The sequence below is a fragment of the Rissa tridactyla genome, chromosome Z, assembly GCF_028500815.1.
Source record: "Rissa tridactyla isolate bRisTri1 chromosome Z, bRisTri1.patW.cur.20221130, whole genome shotgun sequence".
In the NCBI taxonomy this organism is placed as follows: Eukaryota; Metazoa; Chordata; class Aves; order Charadriiformes; family Laridae; genus Rissa; species Rissa tridactyla.
In genome coordinates this window covers 83,417,527-83,438,910 of record NC_071497.1, presented here as the reverse complement: position 1 = coordinate 83,438,910, position 21,384 = coordinate 83,417,527, and the positions used below count along the sequence as shown (strand labels likewise).

At 46.5% G+C, this 21,384-nt stretch overlaps 1 protein-coding gene across 1 annotated transcript in view; it reads left to right on the top strand.

Annotated features, from left to right (window-relative positions):
- Nucleotides 1-11,695: 11,695 nt before the first annotated feature.
- The window catches only part of LOC128902657 (lipoxygenase homology domain-containing protein 1-like), a 153,655-nt gene continuing 143,966 nt past the window's right edge, over nucleotides 11,696-21,384 (top strand). The window contains exon 1 of the mRNA XM_054186019.1: nucleotides 11,696-12,116. Coding sequence (XP_054041994.1) covers nucleotides 11,696-12,116 — 421 coding nt within the window. The remainder of the gene's footprint in view (nucleotides 12,117-21,384) is intronic.

The following is a 21,384-nucleotide window of genomic DNA, read 5'->3' as shown; positions in this document are numbered from 1 at the left end:
GTATTTACTGTCGTTACAACAATTATGGGTCTGAACTCGGCAAACACTTACTCCTGCTATCTAATGTCAACAGTGGCACTGGTTTCGCTAAATTCTCATAGGGATCATCCTGTTTGCCTTAAATATTAAGCGTACTTTGATTCGGTAACCTGTGTATAGGTTTAAATAAAAAAAAAATTAAAAATGGTGTTCTTTAGTTGCGTAACTTTTAAGTAAACAGAGCTGTAGAAACATCTGTCAGCCTTGATTTTTAATTTGCTGTATAATAGCTTGCATCATAATAAATGATGTTGTGTGATTTGGATGTAATTTTGAATTTGTCAGGAAGCTCGCAGCCAAATCACTGAAGTTAATGGTAGTTCTGCAATCAGCTTCACTATGTGTCAAATCGGAGGAACCATTATTGAATTTTAAATGGCTGAATTACTGTGGTGTTTGGATTAAATCTTAATGCCATTTTGGATCGCGGTAATGTTTTCCCTTGGAGGTGTGTACGGGGTAGGGTTTCTGTTCCTGAATACAAAAACCGAATGGGGTTTCAGTGAAATTGCTTGAGTTCCAATTGTAAAGGGGTTAGATGTATCCAAAAGTAATTTCAAACCTGTCCTAAATGAAAGAATATATTTCCCCCGTTGGATTCAGTGTTACAGTGCAGTCCTATTTATGAATTTAGGATAACTTAACGGCGCGCTGTAATGGTGTTAATTACCAAAAATAACGTGCTGACGTGGCTGATCTTTAAGGGGGTGGGGGGGAAAAAAGTGTTTACATTTCTCTAGGGGTGGGAAAGGAGTGGGAACTGCCCTGTAATTGCGTGTGTTGAGGCAGTCTCCCTTCCACTGACCGCTGTGGGGTGTGCTGAGAGCATCGTCTTGGACTCCTCAGGGTGGACTGGGAACCAGTAGATGGGTATATTTATACTGTTCTACCTTCTAAAATTGGGGGGGGGTGGTGGTGGTGGTGTGGCTTTTTTCTTCTCCCCCAGAGCCTCAAGTCTTTTTAAAGAATCATGGCGTCCTAGGCTGATTGTCCTGGTGTCGTCTCTTGCCATTTCTAATTTTGTATTTTAAAATAATTAAATAAAACTAAAAAAAAAAATCAAAAAAAAAAAAAAATCATATAAATCTCTTCCCATAAAGCACTTCTGGAGCTGAGACCGCCATGCCTTGCTAAGTCAAAACGAGCCTCCTCGCTCTGGCCAGGTGCCTCCCTGTGCTGAATTTTGGTGCTTTGGAGTTACCTGGAGCTCCCTGGAAAGGAAAAACGACGGCAGCCCAAGGAAACACTCAACCCTTGTGCTGAGGGAAGGAGTGAGACTGGGCTCCTCTGCTCACGTCTCTGGCCCTGCTGTGCTAAATCAGCTTGGGCAAGTGCTGTAATAAAAACAAATACCTTATCTCTCCGAGCCCCAAACCCCAAATTACCTGTTTGGAGGGTGGCTGAGCTTTCTGCCTTGACTGCTTGCTGTAGGGGTTGATTTGTGTTTCTCTGATGTGTTTGGAAGAAAACCAGACACACACAACAAAATGACTAAGTTTGATTGTTTCCATCACTTTTTATGTAGATGATGGCAAGAAAGTCATTTTTTTTCTATTGTTGCCCCAAACACAGTCCAGATGGGATATCTCTTGGCAGGGACAACTGACCCAGCCTCTGTGTGTGTTAAACGCTGCAAACTAGTCTGGGGATTTAAAAGAAAATTTGTAGCTCTTGGTTAAATCAGCGTTTCACGGGCATCAACATCTTTTAGAGGAATGCTATTTGAATTTTTCTTTGCTCATGATTTCCCATGGCAAATTGCTGGCTGGTGGGTTTTTCTTTTTATTTCTCTCTCAAATGATTGACTCGCCCGGCGTGGTGTCTAGCCCAGCAAAGCTCTCACCTGCAGGAGAGCACTGGCCCACGGCATCACTGGTGAGCCGGGAGACTTCTCCCATCTCCCTCGGGTGGTGTGTGACAGCAATGGATATAATGGACTCATTTGGAGAGTTTAGTACTGGCTCAGTGTATCTGGTTTCTCTAGCGACACTCTGACGTTCATGCTTGACTTCCCCACCTCTCAGATAATAAATGAAAGAGGTTTCACCTTGATGGCAGCACTGGCTTTTGGCCCTTTATCTTTCTTAACATTGTGTACTTGAGAAATTAAATTACCTAGTTTCCTGGCTAGCTCCCTAATGAATGCCATTAATTAATATGTTTTTCAAAGGAGGAGGTGTTTTTAGTTTTAATCCATGGGAGAATCTCTTTCCTTGGCCACCCATGAGCAGGGTGTTTGCACACATGGGAGCAGGTCGGTCCCTCTGCGGTTGGCTCTGCCCCGCTACGTCCCGTTGGCTTGTGCACAGGGCTCCGTTCCCCAGGGAAATGCCGACTTCACCTTAGTGTTTCCCATAGCCATCCTTAAAATCCTCTTTTTGTGCATCTTAGGCTGATGCTGCTACACAGTGCAGTCACCATATGCTCTTAGGTCTTCCTCAAGCCTTTAAGAGAGAAGGCTAAGTTCAGGTGAAACCATTTGCAGGCTTGTCCACCTCAAGCATGCCTTTTGGCTTGTAACTTGTTTTATAGCACTTTTCAGGGGACTATCTAGTCCCAGGAGCAGTCAGGTTAATGAAAAGGATGATTATCTCTGCAGGTGGTGGACCAAAGTAGAAAAGATGTGCTGCTCATGATGCAGCTAGAAGATGTCTGGAAATGCAGCCTGGTCCTTTGGTAGGAATTAGCAGGAGAGCGTGGATCTGACGCCCTCCTTCCCTTTTTTTCCTCTTTAAATCTCTTCTCTCCGGTGGAATTGTCAGCTCTGCGTACAGATGGATATGGGGTTGTAAACCCACGCTGGGGAGAGGTGTGAAATGCATGCGCCTTGGAGATCAGGGATGGCTTTGATGGTTCTTCTGGGTGGAGAAAAAGGCCCTGAGCTAGGGATGAAGAATATCAGGGCTAGGATGGTTGCAGTGTCCATCTGTCTCTTTCCATCTGTCTCATCTTGCTAAAGATGGTAATGGGTGAGAAGGGGGAAGATTGGGGTGTTGGGGATGTTGGGTTGGGATGGTGCCTGGCCTCCACCGCAGACAGTAGGTTCAACAGGATGGTATGGAATGACTTGATATGGGCTTAAATTCCTGCTTCTGTGCCTTGGCTGAGTAGGACCTGGGGCTGCAGCTGGTTTCTTGGGCCGTGGGTGCTGGGAGCTGGGCAGGAGTGAGCAAAGTTGTGCTTGGGCTCTGCAGAGAGAGGCAGCCACAGCAACGCAGGCGGCGGTGACATGCTGCGTGTCACTGGGATAGGAGCAAAGCTCTCGGGTTTACTTCGATCTCCTCTGATTCAGGTGACGCTTCAAGCGTCGATTGCTCCCACTGACTTCGGTGTTTCTATTCATGCTTTAAACCTCGCCGTGCTCCATGCCTTGCAAAACTGAACACTTTTGGTTCTTTACCCTTGCTGCAGTGCTTGAAGATAGCTCCTTTTCTCCTCGTGTCCCTGCCACTTAGCCACTTGCGCTGCTGCCTCTCGTTGTGATCTGTGGTGTTCTTCATGGGCGGGGAGAGAACCTTTGTGTCCTTTGAAATACTCAGAGCTGATGTGAGTCACAGTCTCTTTAAGAAACTCTGGATTTTGTAGCCTTCTGGCAGAACAGATATGTCAGAAAGTTTCAGGATGCAAGGAGGTAGGTTGATCCCACCTTGGGGAAACTTAAAATAGCTCCTGCACAAGACGATGAAGGAGCCTCACCATCTTAGGGGATGCTCAGCACTTGGTACAGAAGTGGCCGGTGCTCTGAATCCCTCTTCCCGCTTTCGGTGGTTGGGTTAATGTATATTATGATCAAAAGGAATAGATGAATTACAGTCTCGGGGCTGAATCTCTCATTCTCTTGGAATCCGCAGGTCTTGAGTTGTTAGTCTTTAAGGAAAAAGTCTCTGAAATAAGGAAGCCACGTGCAATACTAGTAATTGTAGCTAATGCCTTAGTTAGGGCTGTCTGCACAGCTGCTTTAAATAGAAATAAAGTCCTTTAAGTTGTTTAGCTGATAGTCTAGTCCCTTATGTGTTGGAGTTTATCTATGTACACTTGAAATTCTTGATCTCTGTGGGTTTTACTTTCTTATCACTTTGCTAAAGGGCAGTGGGAGAAGCAGGTGAAAATGCAATAAGCTCCTTTCCCATTTTTCTCATGTTGCAATACTCCCTTGAACAAGGCCTGGACTGCGTTCTTCCCAAACCCATGTTGCACAACTCCTTTGGTGACAGAGTTTGACTTCTCAGCTTCACATACGCAAAAAAAAAAAAAAGCTGCAAATAGAGATAATTTTTTGAGCTTGTACTTGCTGAGTACATGTAGGCTCAGCTTGACTTTCTAAGGACACATCATCACAGCCATAATCACAGCTCAATCTATATTTAATTGTTGCTAATTGATTCTTAGCAGTGCTTAATCCTTGTGAGTTATTAAATTAATAAAAAAAAAGAGCACGTCTTTCTCCAGCCTTACACGCTTGTTCTTGCAAGGGCTCTGTTTTATACTAGCAGCATTAAGATGCTGTTTCTTCTCAGGCTCGTGGCTTTTAAAACAACGCATGGCTGTGATTAAACCTTAATGGATTACTGCATATATAACTCGCCAGCTGTGGGTATCTGAAGCAGTTCCTAAATGTCTGACAAGAGCCCCAAAATCAGAGGTACCACAGCCCCAAGGAAAAGTAGGTAAGGACATGGCACTCTCCCCACACCTCCTTATTTCAATCAGAAGTGTCATCAGGGTAAAAAAGCTCTGGAAAATGTTTGGGTGTTGAATCCACATTGAGTTCTGTGCTCCTGCAGCTCCTCTGGCCCCTGAAGGTGGGTAGGGAATGTTCGGGGCCCGCTCGGCCGCGTCCCAGGAGGTGCCAGCAGGGATGCTGCAGGTGGGGTCTGTGCTCTGCCTTAGGGATTTGTGTGACGACTCCACATCTTGACATGGATTTAAGACCCCCAGCTTCAACCATCTGTTCTCGTAAGAGCTTGTATGTACGGGTTTTTTTTCTGGGCAAATTCTGTTGAGAGCCCTCGTGCTTTTTTCCTATTCTCAAGCCTTTTTTTTTTTTTTTTTTTTTTTTTTTTTTTTTTTACGACCTTGAGTACGGCAATTTCCCCAGTCCTGAGTCTGAGCTGGCTGCAGGAGCTGCTGTTCCGAGGCTTTTGAGGGCTCGGGGTCTACCAGCGTGTCCCTGCTGGAGGATGCCTGCAGCTCCCAGGGACCAAGAACTGCTGCCCCTTCTCCTCACGGGACCACTCAGCATCTCTCGCTGCATTTTGCATATTTCGAAATATTTCCCTTGGCTAAACCCCATTTTACCAGCAGAGGCCGTCATGCCCATACGCTTGAAGGCAGCGAGCTCCCACTGAAGCCCACGGACATATTAAAATCTTTCCAGCCTGTCTTTTGAGATGGATTGGGCTCCGTACCCCAGCATCCCCAACCGCCTCTCGCTGAGCTGTTTGGGCTGATGGGGTTGTAATGCAGATGCAGATTTTTTGTTATTTGAGTTAATAAATAAATAAAGAGTAACGAGTAGCCGACTGGGGCTGGAAGAAAAAGCAAAGCTCGTAGTAGGCACCGTGAGGTCTGATTAAATCTTTAATGACTGGTGCCGCACCACCGGCAAGCGGCTCCCCCGGCACCTCCTCGGCCCAGCCTGGAGCGGTCTTGTGTGGTTCCTCGTGTACGTGGGAGAGAAATGAAATAGCTCCATTAAAGGAATCCTTTGGTATTTATTTCTGTGGCGTTAAATACAGTTATTTTCTGAAGGTGATGGACTATGTGTATCCATGTATTAGAAGTACGCGGCGTGCTGGGCTGCAGGGAGTATTTTCAAGAAGCTATCCAGAGAAGGGGGTAGACCCTGCCTTGCTGCCAAGTATGTGTATAGGAAAAAATATATGAAATCCTGCAGTACTAAAGCAGAGGCTGAGCCCCTGGGGCTGGGAGGTGCCCTGGGCAGAGCATCGCGTGCTTCAAAGCCCCCTGAAGCTCGGCTACCTGTGGTAATTCAGCTAGAATTCAAGGATTCCCTTTTTTTTTTTTTTTTTTTTCTTCTTTCTGGATTGCACCCCAACCTGAACCCCAGAAGAGCAGTAAGGGAGGCAGACTAAACCAGCTGGTTCATAAAACATCTGGAAAACTGCTTCGCCTATATCTGACCTATGTCTTGCTGTCTGTCCTTCACAGCCAGTTTCTTTACCCTCATCTCCGTGGGTTATGTTGGTCACCAAAAGAGCATCTAAATGCAGACACCAACTTTTTTTTAAAATTACCCCCAGACGGTGCAAAGAGGATGACAGATTCCTCTAAGCATAAGTGCAGAGCAGCGTGTATTGAAAAATAACCTCTCCCGAAACAAGAGGCTTCGCTGCATCTGCCTTGGGAAGGAGACTAGAACAAATGTTTCTCTGGGATGCGTCAGCTGTGTTGCTTGGCGCCTGGGTACAGGACATCTGGATTTTATGGTAATAGGTGCAAAATAGGAACCAAATAGAAGGGAATGAACTAAAGAAAAGATGTCTTCATGCCTTGCCTAATATTGACCTAAAAATTATTATTAATAATAATCTCACTATCTCAGCCCAAGAAGGACATGGACCTGTTGGACTGGGGCCAGAGGAGGCCCCGGAGATGCTGGGAGGGCTGGAGCCCCTCTGCTGGGAGGACAGGCTGAGAGAGCTGGGGGGGTTCAGCCTGGAGAAGAGAAGGTTCCGCGGAGACCTTCCAGCCCCTTCCAGTCCCTCAAGGGGCTCCAGGAAAGCTGGGGAGGGACTCTGGATCAGGGAGGGGAGCCATAGGATGAGGGGGAATGGTTTTAAACTGAAGGAGGGGAGATTGAGATGAGATATTGGGAAGAAATTCTTTGCTGTGAGGGTGGTGAGCCCCTGGCCCAGGTTGCCCAGAGAAGCTGTGGCTGCCCCATCCCTGGAGGGGTTCAAGGCCAGGTTGGACAGGACTTTGAGCAAACTGGTCTGGTGGGAGGTGTCCCTGCCCAGGGCAGGGCGGTTGGAACTGGATGATCTTTAAGGTCCCTTCCAACCCAAACCATTCTGTGATTCTACCTAATCATAGAATCATAGGGTTGGAAGGGCCCTCTGGAGATCATCTAGTCCAACCCCTGCCAGAGCAGGGTCACCCAGAGCAGGTGGCACAGGAACGCGTCCAGGCGGGTTTGGAATGTCTCCAGAGACGGAGACTCCACCACTTCTCTGGGCAGCCTCTTCCAGGGCTCTGCCACCCTCAAAGGAAAGAAGTTCCTCCTCATGTTTAGGTGGAACTTCCTATGTTCAAGTTTGTGCCCGTTACCTCTTGTCCTGTTGCCGGGCATCACTGACAATAGCCTGGCCCCATCCTCCTGACACCCACCCTTTAAGTATTTATAAGTGTCGATAAAGTCCCCTCTCAGTCATCTTTTTTCCAGACTGAAAAGGCCCAAATCCCTCAGCCTTTCTTCATAAGAGAGGTGCTCCAGTTCACTCATCATCTTGGTAGCCCTTTGCTGTCCCCTCTCCAGCAGTTCCCTCTCGCTCTTGAGCCAGGGAGCCCAGAACTGGACGCAGTACTCCAGGTGCGGCCTCACCAAGGCAGAGTAGAGGGGGAGGATGACCTCCCTCGATCTGCTGGCCACACTCTTCTTGATGCATCCCAGGATGCAATAATGTGATAATTCCAGGTTAAGCACTGTACAGGTTTTAGCATCCCAGGAAAAAATGATTACAGGTGAGATGGGACCCCAAAGAGCCAAATTCTGACCTCTTGTACTCCACCAAATCTGTTATAATTCAAGAAGTCACCACGGACTCACAGTGCTCTGGTAGGTTCTGGCCCAAGCCTTTTTGGGAAGGAGGATTTGGGGGAATCTCTTGCTGAATGCAGGGTAAGAATATAAACCCATATAAATACTGTCGACAGTTTTAACTAATGGTTCTCACCAATAGCTTGGTTGCTTTCCCGGTAGTTCTTTATGCACCAATAAACCCCATTGTTCTTCTCCCAGCTGTTATTCACAAAAAGAACAAAAGCGAGCTGGAGCGTTCTCGGCACATTTCTTTTTAATTAAAACAGCAGACGAAGGAAGCGTGTGGAGCAACGTTTGAATGAGTCGTGGTAAATATCTCTTCTCCCCCATCATTTGAGCTCATTTGATAGGGGTGATTTATTTCTGGCTTATACCCGAGGTCCAGCTCTGCTGCCCCAGCAGAAAGCGAAGCGCAAGGCTAGAGGTAGCTCAGAGGGGTGATTCTCAACTACTGGAGTGTCCCACTGGTGCTTTTATGGCCTCAGATCTTTCTTCTCGACGCATGGCTTATTAATTGGGGTATTTCTCAAATGTGTCTGGGGCCAACGCATGGTCTCAGCCCTCACTGGGGCTGCACCAGGTTTCTCCCAGGGGTGCCCTGAGCATCCTAAAACTGAGTCTCACAGTGTGGGGGAGGAAAAGGCATTTCCCCAACAGCTCTGCTGCCAAAGGCAGGTAACGTGCTACGGGTGTGGGGGTAAGGAGATATTAGGAAAACTATTTTAGGGCTAGAAGGGACCAATCTTGCACCCGGATGACTCGTCCTGGGTAGTCGTGATGCTGCCTTTTGGCCTCAGATGTCGATGCCGTCAGCATTTTGCTGCACCGAGCTGGAGCCATTCGGAGCAGCAGCACTCAGGGAACTCAGTCTGATGAAGAGTTTACTTTGTGAAAGCATAACAAAGATGTGAGCTCTGCTTTTCTGAGAGGTCCCATGATTTTTCTTTTTCTGAAGGCGTGTTTTTGTCCTGTTATGTGGGATTTTTTTTTATTTTTTTTTAATTTTTTTTTTTTTTTGGTGGAAGGGGCTGGCTTTTCTGCTGCAAAAATCTAAATCCAGCTTTAAGCTGAAATGTCTGTGCCTGTGATTTCTGCTGCGGACTGATGGCTGTACCAGAGAGGGGAGAGGTAACAGTTATGAACGTAGTGCGCTGCAAAGCAGCATCTGTCTGAGAAAATGTGCTGCATCATCAAATATCTCTGCAGGATTCCCGAGCTCCTTGGGACCGGCAGCATCCACGTGTTTGGATGGTTCCCTTTGGATCAGTGTGCCCTTGGTGCTTGCTGAGCCAACCATCCCCTGCTTGCTCTCAGAAGTGCCATGCAGAAACGTGCCTTTCTGCCGCTTTCCAGAAAATTAAGACCTAAAAGTAAACGGGATTTCAGGCGTCGTGCAGGTCCCGTGGTGCTGATGTCCCAGGAGTTTGGCAGGTGAGAGCTGTATCATGAGGAAGGGCAGTGATTTTTATTTTCTTTTTCTTTATGCTTTTAAGATTTTGGAAAAGCCATTCTTCTGTTTCATCCCAGACTTGTGCTTTAACCTACTTGGAAGCCGTCCCTGAATAATTCACTTTATGATGCTTAATAGAAAGATTTCCGTTCAGCATCAGAAGCCATAAAAATACAGTGCTTTTTAAAATATTATTATTCACATGAAATTGTTGGAGACTGGTGCCAAAAACCTGCTAAGGAGGGTGGGACAGACCCTCTCCAACCCTGAATCCTCTGGGCTTGGTGCTCCTCATCTGCTCCATGGGGCAATGCCACTGCCATCCTGCCATCCCTGGAGACATTCCAGGCCAGGTTGGATGGGGCACTGAGCAGCCTGGTCGAGTTGAAGATGTCCCTCCCCGTGGCAGGGGGGTCGGACTAGATGGCCTTTAAAGGTCCCTTCCAACCCAAACTCTTCTATGATCTGTTCCTTGTGTTCCTGATAACCCACCACTGATGCCATCCTCCCCTGCCAGGCTGGCTGCTGGAAACCCCCAAATTTAGCTGGGAAGAGTTTTAGATCATGTGCATTAAGGACTTAGCACGGCTGAACCCTCTGATGTACCACACAATACTTACGGTATCATTAACTTGGGCAGCACACCGTCAAGCAAATCGCACTTAATTCATCATTCGAGGAAGCTGTGGGCTGAGTTATCCCTCAGGCAGGGCGGGCGGTAGCAGGAGGCTCTGTATCATCATCCTACCACCCTGCCATAAATTCAGCTCTCGCTTCTTCTGTTAGTGTGATTTAGTGCCAGGCTGACTGCCCTGCTTGGTTTACATACGCTTGAGTTACACCAGAGAAATTCGGTGTGGTTTTCCATATCGCAATTTTTAATTAAACTTCATTTTCTATAACAAAACCCATAACAGCACCTTTGAGTAAGAAGAAATCATTTTTCTTCTTTTTCTCTTCCCCTGTGCAGTCAGACTTTAAATCATCTGCTCCTGACCGCAGCTGAGTTTGACCTGGTCTCGTGGTGCTTGTCCTTCCCTTGCCCGCCGGAGCCTCTGCAGGGCTGTGTGCCCACCCAGGCTCAACAGTTGGGGTTGTACACATACGCCATCGTGGGGTTTGGACCATGGCTGTGCTGGTGGCTCAGGTGGGAGCAGAGAGGTTGAAGGACCCTCAGCCCCGTCCTATGTCCCACTGGCATATCTACCTCGGGGCATGGGAATGAAACCCTTGTTGCAGGTACTAGATGCTAGGTGAGCCCCATGCTGACATCCCTGGGCACAAGCGGGGTGCTGGGCATGCTTCATGCTGTGCTGTCCTTCCAACCATGATGTTACATATTTATTTTTCCCATCCTCCACCTATCTCACCTCAGTATTTGCCCATGAGAGCTGCCCGATGGGTGTATTTGTGCTTGTGCTCAGTTATTAATATAAGGTTTATTTCTGTTTCGTTGGCCAAGATGGGCTGTTATAAAGGCACCTTGTGCAAAGCGTGTTCAGTATCATCTTCTGACTGTTGTATTTATTTATTGAGCATTGATTTTTCATTTGGTTCAAAGTGCAGCACAATAATTGGGGGACGGAGGAGCTGGATGCAGGAATGCGTTGCTGATGCTGAAGGTCTCCAGGCAGAGATCCTGAAGGTGTTTGCTTCTCTGGTCACTGGCTTGGCTGGTCAAAAAAAAAAAAAATCCATGTAAAGTTGAGACCTTTGTTATCAGTAAGGTGATCCTGACACCATGAATAATGGAGAGGAAATGCAGACCAGTGCGATATGGTTGCTTGGTGGGTCTCCTTTTTCACCTGCCCATCTGTCTTATAACCACATGACTGCATAGCACTAAGTAATTTTTCATGAGGTTTCTGAAGCTGGTACATGTTATGAGGAGGAGAAATGCCTCTGTTTTATCCTGTCCTCAGCTGGCATGTGAAGGACAAGAAGCGACTTGACCATGTGCCCTCATCTGACTGATTTTCCAGGGAGCTAGAACCTTGATTGGCATGTCCCGATACTGTAGACCCAGATTGTCAACTGACCCTGAGCGGAGGCTGAGGTGGCACTGAAAAAAAGAGAAAGTTCTCAGCACGGACCAATGAATAAATAATAATAACGAAAAGGAGAAAACCCAAAGACCAGGAGAGACAGAAGAGAGAGGAAGGTGCCTCAGTCAAGGAGGTGAAGGAAGAGTCAGAAGGAGGTGAGCTGTTGGCACCTGTGGACTGGGAAGGACAAGGGACTCCAGGACATACCTACGCTGAGCCGGTGGGGAGGAAGGACACTGTGAAACGAGGTCAGCCTCAGGCAGGGAGAGGGGAGGACTAAAGGACTTCGGCACTTGGAGAAGGATCCAGGGTTGGTGGCAGAAGTCAGATAAAGGCAATCATTGTGTTGTTAAAAGTGTAGGGGTGAAAAACAATGACATGAAAGAAAAGACCGAAAAGAACAAAGTAGAAGAGGAGGAAGAGGAGGAGGAGGAAGAGGAGGTAGTGGAAGAGGTAGTTGAGGAGGTAGCTGAGGAAGACGGGGAAGATGAAAGCCAGAAGAGAAAAAGCAAAAAGAAATCAAAGTCCGAGGACTCAGAGAATGATGGAGACGTAAAGAAAAAGAAAAAGAAAAAAACCAAGCGAAGAGAGTATAGCAGTGAGGATGAGGACGACTATGAGCGCAGAAAAAAAAAGAAGAAAAAAGGCAAAAAAGGCAAAGAAAAGAAGAAGAAGAAAGGTGACAAGTCCAAGAAAGGAAAGACGGACGATAATTTTTTGGAGATGTACGAACAGGAGCTTCGGGACTATCATTCGGACTCCTCCAATGCGACAGAAGATGAGTACAACAAAAAAAAAGGTCAGCTCCATCGTTTCTCATCTCCCCTCCTGGGCAGGCAGTTACGCTGCCGGCCCTGCGGATGCCTGTCTGGGGACCCTTCCTGGGGGTGTAGGTGCTCTGTCTTTCCTATGTGGGGAATATTTCTAATTAAATAAGGATTTTTACTATGTGAGGTGGCACTGACAGACTGCTTCTGTACGAGCTTTCGAGTTTATGAAGTTGCTTTGCCGTGTGCATGGTTCTGCTGTAATTACATTCTCCTAATTAATATCTGCGTTGTGGTGCTGTTCAGAAGCTGCAGTTGGCAGACTCCCCTTGTTGTAAGCAGGATAGGTAGCAAAGATGCATGGTCCTGCTCGAGCGTAGGCAGCAGGAACGTGCCGGTGGCTTCAGCAATCGGATGGGCAGGCAGCGGACCATCTAGGATTGATGTAGAAGCAGGAGGTCCAGCACGCCACCTCTCTCTGGCCATTGTAAGTAACCAAATAGAGCCGGGGAAATATTGCTAGCCATCTCTGAACTTAATATTGTGTCGGTACAATAAATAGTCCACTCTCTCTGTTCGCACAGGGTGCTTTAGTTCAAAGCATTGTGAGTCGCACAGTGACTTAAAGTCTTAGGTGGTATCATTAGAAGGCCATGGTCTGGAGAATGATTGCAGCCATCAGCCTGGCAACGTCTAGACAGCTTGTGGAAAAAGGTTGTACTTTAGCATTTATCTGATGGGTGGCAGCTAGTCATCCCCCCACCTCTCCAGCAAAACTGCAGCGCTGTGGCAGAGAGGTGAGGAAACTGCAAGGCGAACAGCGGAGACCCATGGTGTAGCTCCACGACTGAAAGAAAAAGCCCTCAATAGGTAGGAGGATGCTCCCAAGCACAGCGAGGTTATCTCCTTATCAGAGGGGTGGGCAGCAAAGAGGCAATGGACCACCGAGGGGTGACACCAGCGGCCCATTACCTGTGAAACTGGGTCTTGGCGTGACTGGGGTAAGACACTTAACCTCTCGGCACTGTGGTTTCCCCATCGGTTAATTAGAGTAAGAACACGTCTTGCATGTGGCAATTTGGAGAACTGAGCGTGCCTAAGGAACCTTGTAAAGCATCTCACGCTTGCGGTGTGGTTATAGGTTAACTATAACTGATGCCTTCTGTAATGGTGCCATATGGCTGTACCGGGAAAAGAAAAATGATCCAACTGCTCCGCAGGAGAAGCGGGGCCCTCCCATATATGCTGTATTTAGATCATGCACAAAACCTACTTCATTTGTGATGGCTCTTCTGGGGGAGGGAGGTTATCACCCCCTATACTATGTTTTTTTTTTTATAGTAGAGGAATAATAACTGTTGCACTTTTAAAGAGAGAATTTCCAGCAAACATTTATAATAATCTCTACGTGGTCTTCTGCTTAATTTCTCAAGAGTTTCTGCAAGAGAAGGTACTAGCTTGTGGTTGAAACACTGGGGAATGAATTAAGCCAGGACTTGATTCTTCTAGTCCCTGTCAGAAATAGAAAATCTTGGGTCTAAAACTCACAATGTTTACTACCATGATAGCACCAGGACCTCCAAGAAACCTGTCATGTGGCCGAAAGTCCCCAGGGCAAAACACTGGTTGTTCCCTTAGATCATGGATTCTCCTCTTTGATCTGTGGCTCAGTATTTTGCACCCTCAATTTCCATATATTTATGGAAGTGAGTGCACACGTATGTGAGAGAAGAAATGGTGGGCAAGCGAGAAGAGAAGGATGTGAGGTAGGACACATGCAACCAATGAGCCACGGAGGTTTTCCACCAGTGAAAACCTCTTACTGGGCCATTTGGCATCAAAAAGCAAAGGCTCAGGAGAAAACCCTGACTGCCATATCCTCTTGCTTGAGTTTCAGCTATTCCCTCTCCATCCACTGCGCTCTTCGTATTTTGATTCAAAACAGTAGATTTTTTTTGTGTGTGTGTAACTTAGTTGGAGGCCACTGCTGCTTTTATTCCAAAGGACCATTGAGTGAAGGGACTGTTGTTGGTCAGGCTTTTGAGAAACGTGTGACCTCTGCAAAAAGCCTCCCAGAAGCATTGGGCATGTCAGCTGCCTTCGGTAATGGTGAATATTCAGTAGAGAGACATTTCAGTCTGCAAGACGTGATTCCTTTTGTGGTAAAAAGAAAAGAGAGCCGCTGCAAATGTTTTATGAGCAGGGAGATGATGGTGCCTGTGTCATCTGATGTCCTCTTTATCTTATTGTATTAGCAAACAGGAGAAGGGATCCCCCCCACCACCACATTCGATCGATGACTGAAGAACAAGGCAATCCCGGCTCCTGGGGACAGGAAAACAAAAGATATCAAGTGACTCGGTGATAGGGTATCTGGCAAAATTATAGCAGAGATAGCAGGCGTTTTTAACTAAATTGCAGCTGTTGTCCATTCCTGTGATCCTGGTGTTAACAAGATTAGTTATTTATTAATAAGTATTTGCAAAGTTACTTCCACAGTACAGTACTGAAGGCTCTGGGGAGATGTTATTGCAGCCTTTCAATACTTAAAGGGGGCTTATAAGAAAGATGGAGAGAGACTTTTTACCAAGGCCTGTAGCGACGTGACAAGGGGCAATGGTTTTAAACCGCAAGACAGTAGGTTTAGATTGGACACGAGGAGGAAAATTTTTATGATGAGGGTGGTGAGCCCCTGGCCCAGGTTGCCCAGAGAAGCTGTGGCTGCCCCATCCCTGGAGGTGTTCAAGGCCAGGCTGGACGGGGCTTGGAGCAACCTGGTGTGGTGGGAGGTGTCCCTGCCCAGGGCAGGGGGGGGTGGAACTAGATGGTCTTCAAGGTCCCTTCCAACCTGGCATGGTTATTTATGGAGTGTGGCACGGTTATTTATCCTCCTGCTCGGGTCTGGGGTCAGAGAACCAGGGAGGAAGGGACCAAGAGTCACTATATGTTTTCTGGGTTGCCTCTGCCAAAGCCATGGATATCTCTGGGTTGGTAGGAAGAAAGAAAATGTTACTTTCCCCAAATTTGCTTTTATGCCATTAATGGAGGCTTCCCTCTGGCCGAGTTGATAGCTGCTGGCTTAGTGACTCCAGCCCCCCGACATCCAGGGGCTGTGGGAGATGGTGTCCCTCCTGTGTCACAGTAAAGTGCTGCTGGCTCAGCAGATATTGGGGTATCCCTCTTTGCACAGCTGTAGCTCATCAAGAGGTGTATCTTATTTCAGAAGAAAACAGTCTTTTGGGGGTCCTATTGATGATAGAAACCTCTTTTTAAATTTCTCCCCTCTTTTTTTTCCTCCCAAATTTCAGATCTGGATATTAAGAAGCGTCTATCTTTCCTTTAAAGAGAAGCAAACCCTGTAGTAGGTTTTTCTTGTCTCTTGGAAGTTTTACTGTAGCATGCAGTCACACGTGCTGCACTACACTCAGGTGCTCGTCATCTCCAGGGCCAGGATTCCCAGGATATTTTGTAGAGGATGAAGGATAAGGCACTTCCATACATGCAGTCTCTTAAATGGCAGGTGTGTGTGACAGTAAATAGCTAGGAAAGCTTGGGTGACTCACGATCATCAAGACACTGTAGAGGTCCATGAGGAACGTACACTCCCATGCAAGGTAGCAAAGCTTGGATTAGCTCCCGGGAGATGCAATACTTTGAGGCTGCAGTCATCTTTTCCAGGGACATATGCCGAGTACTTTGCATGAAACCGCTGGTTTATCCATATGGAACAATGGGTGAAGGTGGACTTCAGTGATCTTGGCAGTGCTGACAATTGTAAAATGAAGAAAGCTACTCAAGAAATGCATGTTTTTTGTTAACACATTGTCTCAAATGGTGATGGGAGGGGTGGAATCTCCACTGTTGATTTGTAAATAGGTATACAAGCCACTTGTTCCTTTTGATGAGCACCATCCGTTTGATTGTGCTACGTTTATCATGTTCCTTTAGCGACTGCAGCAAAGGGTTACACAGAAAAAGCATTCAGGACATGCTGAGTTCATGGCTAAATTCTGCTTAATGTAATTTAGCAGCAGAATGGAGGAGGAGGGCAAGTGCTGTGTGGTCGCCAGCTCTCTTCCTGTGCTATATACAGAACTGGAGAGATGTATCACATACTTTTATGACAGATGATCATCAGTTGCAAAATCACCTCGTCTTAGCCCTGTTCCTACTGATCTTCCCGAACCGAGGCTTTGATTAATATTCCAGATCAGAAGGAACAAGGACTCCTCTTTGGAAGAAAGATTTTTTTTTTCTCCTTACTGCTAAAATGAGCTTTGGTTTTAAGCTTAAAACATTCAGGGAAGAGTTTTGTACCAGTGGCAATTTTATGTCTTGTGATGTAGAGGGACGTGCAAAACACGCTACCAAGAGAAGGTGGTGCTGCACCTGCCTTGGAGATGTGGATCGCACCATACTGCAATTTTCCGTAGTTACAAATGACTGATGAAATAAGAATTTTGAGAAGTTTAGATCACTTTTAGAGTTTGTTAGATGGGTGTATACAGGAACTATTAGCTCGTGTGATTGAACAAGCCAACACTAAACTAATTGTGACCTCCAAGTGTTGATTAAGTTGCAGGAGCACTTGCTAATATTTTTACGTAGGCACCGAAAAACCTTTGGGCCTGGCTATTAGACACCCCTCACTACACACCTGTGTAGTCCCATTGGAGAGTTAAAGTTGCCTGGAGGTGTGCTGCTGAAATGAGTTCTTACAAATTAGAAATGAGTCGTCAAAATGCTGTGGATGGGGCTTTGCAAGGAATCACAGCGGCTCTTCATCTTTGACCTCCGTAGTTGGCCATCAACCAACTATGACCTATGACCATCAACCATATGATCAACTATAGCTGGCCATCATCCTGCGATTCTGTGACCTGCAGGAGGGCTGCCGCTAGTCATTGGTACAGAAAATCGGTACTGTAAAGCAGATGAGTGCAAATAAACCTTTTGGAGCAAGCCCTAGCTGAGATTGGAAGATTTAGGCCCTTGCAGGTGTCTCCTTTCATTGGCAGGTGTGTGCTGAGCCAAGTTCAGGCACGGGGCAGGGGGCAGCTTGTGTATCTCCCACCTCTCCCTCTGCCCGGGCAGGACCTAGCAGCCCCAAGCACTGGAAGAATCCATCCTTGTTAGGCACACATGATCCATTTGGGATGGCTCAGCCCAGCTGGCAGCACCAAAACCAGCATCGAGGAACAGCTGTAGGCACCAGGCTGCCAAACCCACAGTGTGGCTGATGCTCACACCCGTAAGGACTGCAGTTTTCCAGCATTGCTGCTCTCCTCACACCCAAAATACTTAAATCTGAATGGAATGGAAAGTTCAGTTTTATATCTTTAATTTCCTGTGGCTACTTTTTAGACTGAATGTTGGGTTCTGGACTTTAACAGAAAATATCTGAGAGTTCCTGAAGAGAATCTGTACAAGATCTTGCTGAGAAGCAGATGTTAAATGCAGATCTATATATTCAGTTCTAGATGTGTTCCCCCCAACCCGTGTGTCCCATCACCCTGGATTTAATGTTCTGTAGCATCCAAGGCATAGGGCAAAGTGTCCTTTCTGAAGAAGGTGACCTTTAGAGGATGCAGGACTCGAACTTGATCATAGTGGACTGCTTCAAGAAGATTTGGTGATTTTCACTTTTTCTTTTCATAGAATCATAGAATCACCTAGGTTGGAAGGGACCTTTAAGACCATCGAGTCCAACCACCAACCTAACTCTGACAAAAAATATCACTAAACCGTATCTCTAAGCACTATGTCTACCTGTCTTTTAAATACAACCAGGGATGGTGCCCCAAACGCTTCCCTAGGCAGCCTGTTCCAATGCTTAAGAACCCTTTCAGTGTAAAAAATTTTTATTTTTACAATGTTTTTGAAGTCTTAAGGCACTAATTGTGATTCCTAAGTTTTTTCAGAAATTCCGAACTCTGCCTGGGTAGTTTTTTCATTCTCTGGTTGCAGAAAGAAGACTGAGGAGCTGCTTTTGCTCCCAGGTACAGCAGTCCCCTCCACTGGTGCATCAAATTTCGGGATTGCATTGGTAATTTAAGGATCATGAGTTCCGTTCCCATTATACTTTGTTAAATAAACATCTCCCAGGCTCTCCGTGAAGCTGTTTATCACCATGTCCCTGGGTATTTGGACAAGTATCTGAATACTGTGCCACTAAACAGCAGGATTGCTGGATGGGAAGCCTGGGCAGAAAACCGTACCGAGCTACAAGGGACTAAGCACAGACAGGGAACTGGGGAAAGTCCGATTTTTATTCCAGCTTGAGTCAATCCCCTGCACAGCCTCAGGTGAGGCGGTTTACCTGTCTGAGCCCCAGGAAAGCAGAGAGTCCCGGTGGGGTTGGTGTTGAGAACATCTGACTGCTGCCGGCATGCTATGATTTACCGGGGGTTTCTGTGTCAGCTGTTGAGGATGTGACCAGGACGTAACTTCCAGATTCACAAGATATTTTTTTGTCTGGTTATGGTGTCCTCTTCGCCGACTATTGCCGCCCCAACAAATAGTCGTTTATTCTCAGTGCCTTGTGGGCACAGATGTTTCCCCAGGCATTGTCCAGAGGAGCTTTTCTTCTGCCTTTGGTTTTTCTTCCTTGCTGGACACTGCTCTGCAACACAATGTCACAAACACCTGAGTGGCAACACTTAAAAAGCAAGCAGCCTGAAAACAATAATTGTGGCTTTTGTTGATGGATTTATGTGCATTGCAAGACTCACTGGACACATATCACAAAGCAGTCGTCCATCGTTGCTGTAACTGGATGTGGCTGTCTAAAAACTCTTGGTCTTTCCGGCACTTCACCCCCTGATGTTCAGATCTGCTTTATTTTTCCACATCAGTTTGGTGTCCTCCGTTTTATATCATGGTAGTAACTCCATCAGACTTGCTCTGTCAGCTGCAAGTCTTAATCAGGAGATATTTGCAAAGAAGGAAGAGGTAGGAGGTGGGAAGGTCATAGTTTGTATCCGTTCATACTTGGGTATTTTGTGTTTGTTTTTTTTTTTTCTTAAAAAATCCTTTCTAAGGTGCTGGTTGGATAGTAATAGCTGTCTGTTGTGAATGATTACGTCGTCGTGTTATGCTTGATTCATAATGACATCTAACAACGTGCGTGTAAATATAGGTAACACACGTAACTTGTATTTATAACGAGCTTCTGACAGGTGTCAGTCCCTGCTCATGCCAAGCATTGGCCTGAAGCGTGGCTGGAAATCAGGTCTTGGTTCCTCAGCTGAGAGCTGCCAAGGGCGCAGTGTCGCCTTCCGATGTGCCAGCCATGGGGCGACTGCCCCTGCTCATGGCATCATCCCGTCCTCTCCTGCGGTGGCTTTGCCAGCTGTTGCCTTGGTGGCTTTGCCAGCCGTTGGCTCCTGAATATGGTCCTGTTGGATTCACTGCCTCAGGCCAGGCAGTGTTGAAACATGTCACTGTCGGTGTGTTTTTCTCTGCAAAAACAACTCAGCTGTTCCCTGGGGAGAAGAGGGAGCATCCAGCATCCAACAGCTGCAATGCCTCTGGGCCGAGGCTGCTGGGGCCGGGGGGGAGTCAGCCAAAATGTGATCTTTGGTGAAATTGCTCTTCCTGCTACCCGGGTGCTGGGGGTCAGAGCAGGCAGCGAGAGCGTCTCTCCTTGGTCTTGGTTGTCCTGCTGCCTGGACAACTAGAGGAAAGTGGGGCTCTTGTTTGAACCTGGGGACGTGATAGACAGCAGGGAATTACTTTCAGTTGCGTTCTGCAGACAGTTTGCTCTCCCACAGACTGCAGGTAAAATCAATATCGTATTTTGCCCAGGCTGCATTATACGCTTCCCACTGGACAGCAGTGTCTAATGTTCTTGTCCACAGTTGTGATTCAGAGACACCCAGGCCCTCCTTGTCTCCAGAAGATAATGAAAGAAATGGAACAGGTTTTTCTCGCAAATGTTTCCCTTCCCCGAGGCAGTGTTTTCCTCCAGCGCAATTTCAACTTGAATAACAAAGATGTCGATTGCTAAGCTAATTCTACTTTGCTGTTCCAGCAAAGAACTGAGATGTTTTTCCTGGTGGTGCTAAGGCAAAAGCACTTTTAAGTGATAGCCCGAGCACCAGATGAATCGAGTTTGGCTTCCTACGGTGCGTGAGAATGAAATGTTGATTTTGCAATAGCTGATGAAGTAAAACAAACTCCAGACCACAATTACTCTGCCTGTGGGAACAGACGGGACAGTATTCAGCTTTGGACTTATATTTTCGGAGATAAATGACGTTTCAGTTAAAGATGATGCTATCTGTGTCTACTAGTGGTAAGTTTGCAGGGAACTTCCCTAATTCATGTCCATGAAGTGTCTCAGAATGCAAGATACTACTAATTCTGCAATTCTTTATATAATCTATGAATAACAGAATGTATAATGGTGTGCAGACAGTCCAAATATTCATGGAAAAAATCCCTCTCTTTTGCTTTGAATAATTAATTTGGCATCCATGCCGGACTCAAAAGCTGCTTTCGCTAAAGCATATAAAGAGCAGCAATCTCTCATAGCGTGTGAGGCCCAAATCTGTTCACAGTTTTGCCAATATGAATCCAAAGTCATTGTGCTCAAGTCAATGGAGTTAGTCATGATTTGCCCCAGAGTGAATGAGAGAAGAATTTGACTCATTTTGTGTATGAAAAAAGATTATTACTCAAATTGTGGCTTGATAAAAACAAACAAGTGCCGACTTTAAAGGCCCGTGGGTAAAGGATGGTCCTGATAAAACTGTAACCATAGTAAGTATTTAACTGCCGTGTTCATGTGCGTAGAACATCATTTAAGCAAACATAACCTGTAACAGTCAGCACAGACCCTTAAAAACTTCCAAGTATTTTGCATCAATGTCAAGGTACTCTTCAGGTGCTCCGAGACAAACATACGCTGAAGTGCTTCAGTAGGAGCCAGAGTGATTAGTGCTTTGCTTGAATCAACGTTAAGTGAATATTGAGAATAATCAGTGAATTCCCAACTGGAAATACGGTGAAGTGCAAACAACCATTACCACTGCCGAGGTAAATGCGTCCTGCTAAACCGATGCATCCTAAGGTAGCTCTGATAGACAGCTTCAAAGGAGTGTGTGTTGGTTTGGGTTTATATTCAAGATCCAGATGGCATCTTGCCCGTTTCTTCTACTGCCTTGGTCTAGGAGGGTTTAGTTCTTGCCCACCTTGTGCGTGCAACCTGGAGGTACGGATTTGCAGATCTCTTCGAGGAAGCCTGTGGTGCTGAGGGAGATAAGGTTTGCCATGGGTGCAGTGTTGGTATGTGGTAGA